General features: G+C 24.3%; 1 protein-coding gene across 1 annotated transcript; it reads left to right on the top strand.

The window, feature by feature from the left end:
• The first annotated feature begins 387 nt into the window (after positions 1-387).
• LOC105366397 (uncharacterized) lies at positions 388-6053 on the top strand. Its single transcript, XM_011504832.1, has 7 exons — positions 388-495; positions 1204-1279; positions 3959-4147; positions 4498-4599; positions 5045-5260; positions 5416-5736; positions 5941-6053. Exons 1-7 carry the CDS (start codon positions 422-424, stop codon positions 6004-6006), a joined length of 1044 nt encoding a protein of 347 aa, XP_011503134.1. The 5' UTR covers positions 388-421; the 3' UTR covers positions 6007-6053.
• The last annotated feature ends 1877 nt before the right edge of the window (positions 6054-7930 follow it).

Here is a 7930-nt window from a genome sequence, read left to right as displayed (position 1 = left end):
AATTTTAAGTTATAATATTTTAACAATGTCGAAGTAAGATGTAAATTTTATTGTCCTTTATAAGATAACTAAAGGAATCTATGAAAATGTGTTACCGTGAAAGGATAAAAGCTTTTATCGACTGCTGTAAATAAAGCCATTCCAATAAATATACTGTCACACATTATATTCTGCCATCTGTGAAGATATTTTAGCTCGTTCTAAAGCATAAAATTTAAAAAGGAATTGAAATGTTTGATCGATAGTATATAAGTCTTGAAGGTAGTTTTGAATACCGACGAATTGTTCGTCGTTTTTCATAAATTAGAGCCAACATTTTCAATAGAAAATAATGGGTTACTATTAAAAAAAATGATATTTATATTAAAAATAATATCCGCAAAGATATGATAATAACGTTAGTAAAAAAATTTTTTAAATAATGGGGGATTTAAATTGTCAAAGTGGCTATTATGGAAAAAAAACGAATTGGTTAAAATTCATTAAACACTCAAAGTAAGTTACTATACATTTTTTTCAATTTTTATACTTTTATATGTGTGTAAAATTTTTTTAAATTCGTTACTTTAAGTTATACATATTACATATATATATATTTAATTTCTTATTTATAACAATTTTAATTTTTTGCTGATAAGTCAGCTGTCATAATTTAAATATATGTATATTTCTATTAAAATTTTACTAAAATGAGAAGTTTTAACTAAAATCTAATAATCTATACTTAACTATATAAAATATTCATAGTTCTATAGTAGGTTAATTTATATAATTTATTTTTAATACGTCGAGTTTCCTTTAAAATTATTTTATTTTATTTTCATTGTTATCAATTTTTATTTTCATTATTTTAATTCTTGTGTACCTAAAATAACTAGTATACTATATTGAATATAGTAGAAAATAAAATAAGAGAATTAATCATTCGTTGCATTAATTGCATTTTGATACAAAATTAACAATATTATATTAATGAATAAATATTTTTATTATACGTAAATTATATTCTTAATTAATAATACACAATAATACACATACCCACACTCAATAATACACATTGGGTACATTTAATTTAAAATAAGAATAAAGTATTAATATATTAATTAGTATATTAATAAGTGTGTATTAATAAGTATTAAGATGAAAATAAATATATCAGCAAATAATAATTTATAGCCTAGTATTTAAAAATTAATGTTTTAGATGGGAATATCCAGTTCCTGACTCAAGATCACATTGGAATGGAGTTTTCGCTGATATTGAGAAAAAGTATAAAAGAGTAAGATATCCTTCTCCTTCCCTTTTTCTACTTTCGAAATCCTCAACACTCCCTGTAAGAACTCAGCTTTCTGATAAAATTAAAGTTAAAATATCTCATTCAGAACCATTAGAGGGAACAAAAACATCTTCTATTAATAACAAAATTAAGATACTTGATAAAAAATTACTTGCAATTAATAAAGAAGGAGAATATGTTATAACTGATCAAGTTTCTTTATCACCTCTCTCGACTTCTAAAAAAATGAAAATACGTTCATCTAACAGTAATATTGAACCAATTAAAAATAGAAAAAAATATACTAAAACAGCATATTCACACGATAAAAAAACGTTACCGGTGCAAACATCCGACGATAGAAATTTTGAATATTTAAAAAAAATCAATAGTTCTTTGATGAAGTTACAAAATTTTTCTAAAAAAAATGTATATCATAATCATAAATCAATATACAGTAATCCAATGCCTTCAATGTACTCCAACATCAATAAGAAAACTGATGATAATGAAACTTTCAAGAGAAATATATCAAAAGCACCAAAACTCGGGAAAGCCAGTCTTCTACCGAGCTTTGGCAAAACAGTTGCCACCGACAATGTAGTTGTGCCTAAAGAATATTTTGACTCGGATACCACATCTTCAAGATCTGAAAGTCAAAGTGATATCGGCACAAGTATTAAAGTTAAGAGAGGTGACTTTTTGCACGTACCGAATTTAAGATTCATCAGTTGACAACCAAGTTTTCGAAAGCCCTCCCCTGTAGATATGTTCGGAGAAGAATATAGCGACTCCAAGAATATTTCAATTAGATCGGAGGAAGAATTTTTAATCACAAAAACAAGCCATAAATCTGGGAAAACGAATTTAAATTTTAAAGGTGAATCTGTAACTAAAAAAGAGAAATATTTTCAAAATAAAAAATTAAACATACTTAAAATGCTTGTTGAAAATACGGATATGACTGAAAATTTATCTTATTATAAAAAAAAATTTGCGTGCAAAGCATTAAGTAAAATAACAAATAACAAGCATTCAAATAAATATTTTAAAACTATTATATCCAGTAAAGAAAGCTCTTCGTTGTCTGAAAGATCTATAAAACTTCGAACAACTAAGTCTGAATATAAAAAATTAAAAAACAGCAAAGAAGACTCGATTAATTTTAAAGAAATACATAAAAAATTTAAAAAGATATCGAATAAATATTTGAAACATAGTAAAAGTTCTGAATCACTTCCAGAACAATTAAACAAGTCGAGAACTATTCGTTCATCATCTCGTAGTGCTTCAAACCCAAGCACTTATTTACAGAATAATAGCTTAAATTCATTAAGAGACATCTTTAATGAAATACCTGAAACAAAGATTTTTCGTAGAGCATATATAGACAAGTGTTATACTTGCTTACATAAACCATTTCAAATACAGAGTAATGTTACTCGTGAACCAAAATTTAAGATATTTAATGTTAATTTTCATAATACTGCATGTATAAGTAATTCTAGTTCAAATTCTAGTTCTAGTATTAATTCGATTATTGAAAAAATAAAAATTCATTCCAATTATGATCTAGAAAATGAAAGCATTGAATCATTAGAAATTGAAGAAAATTTATTAAACAATAATTTGATAAATAAAAGGATAAATGATGAAAATACAAATGAATCATTCTCAGAATCACTAAATGAAAAAAATATATATTTAACGCCAAATAATGATAGCAACATTCTATCTTCCGAGGATCAGATTATTGTACCACAGTTGCTACCCGAATATCACTCAGAGAATAAATCGTTATCTATCCAATCATTAGATCGTTCAAGGACAACATCTTTAAGCAATCGAAGCTCTGATTCAGAAGAAACGCGGTTTCAACCAAATGAATTACCTTCTTCTAAATTTACAGCGTCATGCCATGCACCAATTATTTGGCGCCCGAGTCTCGAGCCTCTTCGGGCTCTAAAATTTAAAAAAGCCATGTCTTTACATACACGAGCTAGAGCTATTGCAGCGACCTTAAGTACAGATAGTGATTCTAATAATTTAAGTAGAAATGCAGAGTCAAAAAAATCGGAAATACTGGAGAAAGAAAAAGTTGTATCATCTAAAACTGCAGTAGATGTAACAGAAATGCCAATAAAAAAGCCTGAAATACAAAAACAATTAATGAGGATAAAAAGTGCTATAGATACCACAGCATCCTATACCTCATCAACTGATGATCCAATAGTGAAAGTAAAAAATAAATTAAAAAGAGCAAGAACGACTTTTGATTTATCCTCGGTCCGCAATAAGCCTCAATGCAACGAATTAGACAAAGAGGAGAACATTAATGTCGAAGCTAAAAATATTTCAGATTCTGCAAATATAAATTTACCATATTCTGATATAATAATTTCACATCGAGCAACTTCTCCTCCGTCGCCAATTATGTCAGCTGATGATGTTATCCACGTGATTAAAGAATGTCTTGAAAATGACTTTAGTGCACCGAGTCTTATGGGGAAACTCAAAGATGAATTTATAAAAAAACTTGAATATAAATATGAGAATACGGATAATAGTGAGAGCAAAAAATATTTAAAACTTGGATTAAATTTATTTAAGACTCTCGTTGATTCTCGACAATATATTAAATCTAATATATTCAACCCTAACCTTAATTTTTCTCAAAAACAGCCTCCCGTCATCAATACTCGACAATTGAGACGTATCCTTTCACAAAGCACCTACAAAAATGTGGCCTCAATACTAGGAAAATCAGAATACGTTATAAATGAACCAAAAGTTAACATTTCTGAATTAAAATGTACGTTATCAACTGGCAGATCATCGGATACAGATTCGAACTTGACATTTGATCTAATCGTAGGTAGTAAATAGTGTTGTAATCATTTATATTGTTTACTTCATTATTCTTATATGTATTTAATTAGTCAAAATGCTATGTATTTGTTCTTTTATTAAACTTTTATAGATATTAAGATCATAGTAATATGTTGAAAGAAAAATTTATCTATTTTATTTTCAAACAGATAAATAATTTTATTTAAAAAATTTAATTCTTCCTGATGAGCGAGAAATTACTGATCAGTAACAATAGTCGTATTTTACATATAATAATTTAATACATTTCATCAAATGTTGTTAATCTATTCATAATAATGATTATTCTACAATTGAATATATTAATATAGTATAACATCATAATATTTTAGGTTCATCCTGGAACTTCTGAAACTTCAATCGAAAATTTAAAAAAGTTGCATATAGGTCATACAAATCCATATGCTTTATTCTTAAAAAAACCACGACAAAAGGTTATTTTATACTTTCAATTTTCATTAAATATGAAAAAATAAATGTTTAAATAATCATTAAACAAGGAAAAATAATGTTTTCATCATGTAAATTTATATTTATTCTATGAAATAATTTTATAATTCCATATAATATAAATTATTTAAAATGCAAGTTGAAAATGAGAAAAATGCATAAAGTATGTATTACAATTCCGATTTACAATCTATTCAATAAATGAATAAATACTAAATAACTGCGAGAATTATCTTGTATAGTAATTTTTTTTTATAATTTAATACTTGTATTAATATTTATCAATTTAAGAAAAACTTTATAAGCTATTTAAAGATTGCAAAAAACGTATAAAAGATAAATAATGATTGTTAATTTTAAAATAATAATTCATAAATAAATATGAAAATGAATTTTTGTATACATATGTATATTTCTTTTATTATAAAGGCAATAATATGGCGCCCTCTGCGAAAAGAAGATTTACTAGACTACGACCCTGAAGCCACTTTAGAAATGCGAGCTACACGACTGGTGAACAAAATTTGCACGGAATTTTGCGACTGGATGAGTAAACTGGGCGGAAATGTAAAAATGATAGATGAAGAAACTCTGGAAGATATGTTTGAAATAAACTTTACATCTGATGCTTGCAAATCAACGCAGGTAAATCTCACAATTAAATAAGAAAATATCTAAAAATAGTAGCTCTTTTAAATTTTTCATTAGCAATTTGAAATGTAACAAACAAATTTAATCTATCATAAGATAACATTACTAATTTATATTACTTTCGTTTATAAAGATAAATATTTTTCCAGGTCATTGTAAAAGAAATGCCTACGATACCAACTTCAGTAGTGAAAGCTCGAAAGTGTTTCGATGCTGATGAGCTGAAGAATACTCGCAGCCAACTAAAGAAAGATATTACGGTAGAAAAAAGCGTAAAGCGTACTTTTGCTTTTGGACAGACTCTTCCGCCTGATTTACGATTTGTCCCACCGCAAACTAAAATCACAACCAAGTGGCTCAACTATGAAAACATTCCCCAAGACATCGAATCAATGGACATTATTTGGAATGATATTATGCATTTGGATAGCGTTCAAGCATTTGTTAATTATTTAAAGAAAAATCCTGAGGTATTTATTATTGTCAAAATATATCGTATTTTACTTATAAAAAATTTCATTATAATAGAATTATTTTATACTTTAAATTTTGTAAAAGATATTTTATTTTTCTTTCTCTAAATATGTATTAATATATACTATTATAAAAATTATATACTAAATAATCATACATTAATATTTATATTTATAAATCATTGATTAAATTTGTCATAGGTTATGTCTCAGAAGTTTCGTAAGAATATTTTTCAAAGACTTACTTCGAAAATCTCAAAACGATAGAAGATATATCTCCAATCTGAATGTAAAAGACAAAAATAACAAAATTCCACAGCTAATGATAATATATTAAACATTTTAATTATACCAATATGCTATTATTTAAGTGTTTCTGTTTTATAAAAGAAATAATTTCTTTCTACCTTATTAATTTTAAATCTTTGAAATTTTGGGCAAGAATTTGATAGTATTCATTAATAGGTACGTATATGTATAGGTTGATATGTACATAAAACGAAACATATATAAATGAATTTATGCATAGATACAAGTATATATATACTTGAATGCACATGTTATTTCATATTTTAATGTATTACAATATGTATTACAATAAGTATGCATGCGTGTATGTGTACTTATATATATATATATATATATATATATATATAAACATACATATATACAACTACGTACATGTGCTTACAAAGTTACGTATATACACATCCACGTATACGTACATATATTAAAGTTAACATTATTTATATAAGTAAATCATAATTAACTCATTTCAGGGTTTTATGAATTATTTTGCAACATTTATATTAGTTTATATATACAAGAATTATTAGAATTATAAGTTTTGGCCATATCTACCATCGTTTAAAATAAATAAACAAAAAAATGTATTATATATTATAAATATAATATTATATTCTATAAAAACAAATATTGAATATGAATTGATTCAATTTCATTTTTACGAAAACCTGCCTAGTAGTGAATGATATCTAATTGTTTTTATCATAAATAAAAAGTGTAAAATTATAATAGAAGTTCACCATAAAATATTTATGTAAATGTGAAGTTATTAGTTTTTTTATGAAACATTTTTTTCCTATTTATATAATAAAAATTTAATTAATTGAATAATATTAGTATTGTAATAAAATTAAGAAAAATAATTTTTATAATTTTTCAATCATATTTAAAATTTGCAAGTGTATTGTATAATTTTTCAGTTCTATTTTCATTCTTTCTATATTTAAACTTCTATTAAATACATATATGTACAAATTATATTTAGATTACTTTTATAGTATTGTTATAATATAATTATTCTTTTATCCTTTCAAAACCTTCTTTTTTCTAAAGAATATCTTTCGAAAAAATGATCAGTTACTGATTTCATACCTTTTCAACTTTTTATACTTTCTTCTAACAATATTTGTAATCAATTACTTTTAAATGATAATAATAATTTGAAAAGATATTTAGTTAATAATGATTATGTTTAAAATAATTCTACTTATTGTAAGATAATATATTAAGATGTCGGATGCCTTCATTATTTTTACAATTTTTTAATTATCATTAATTATGTATAATTAATATTCTAAATATTTTGATTCTTATTAATTTTATATCATTATAATTTTATGTTATTAATTGTAAAATGTCAAAACAAATATCAGTTTTTGAAAATTAAGTATTATACAAATAATATTCTATAATAAAACTCTATGATATAAATTCGAGCTATATAAAATTAAATTCTATAATTAAATAACTTTATACTTGCATTCGCCACTAATAAACTTTATGAAATGTAATATTTTTAATTTTCTTAATTACATTCAATGTTAATCGTTATAAAAACAAAATTTATTCAAAGATGCTACTTTGAAATTTGGAAGCCCGAAATTCAATACCTACAGTATAAACTAGCAATTAAATAAATAATTAATAAAGTTATAATTTTTTATTTTTTTAATACTCTTATTTATTTTTATTATATTTTAATTATGCTTTTTCTGTATTCGTTGTATAGATTTTAAAATATATAAAAAAGTGATATCGAAGCGGTAAAACAATATTATCGTAAAATATGATTAAAAATCTTGTATAAGAAAATATTTGTAAAAGATTATCCTATACAATAAAATATATTACGATAAAGGTAAATGTAACAAAATTGTGGTAAAAC

Source organism: Ceratosolen solmsi, unplaced genomic scaffold (assembly GCF_000503995.2).
Source record: "Ceratosolen solmsi marchali unplaced genomic scaffold, CerSol_1.0 scaffold10, whole genome shotgun sequence".
NCBI lineage: Eukaryota > Metazoa > Arthropoda > Insecta > Hymenoptera > Agaonidae > Ceratosolen > Ceratosolen solmsi.
The sequence above is the reverse complement of the archived record's forward strand: the minus strand, read 5'-3'. Positions and strand labels throughout refer to the sequence as shown.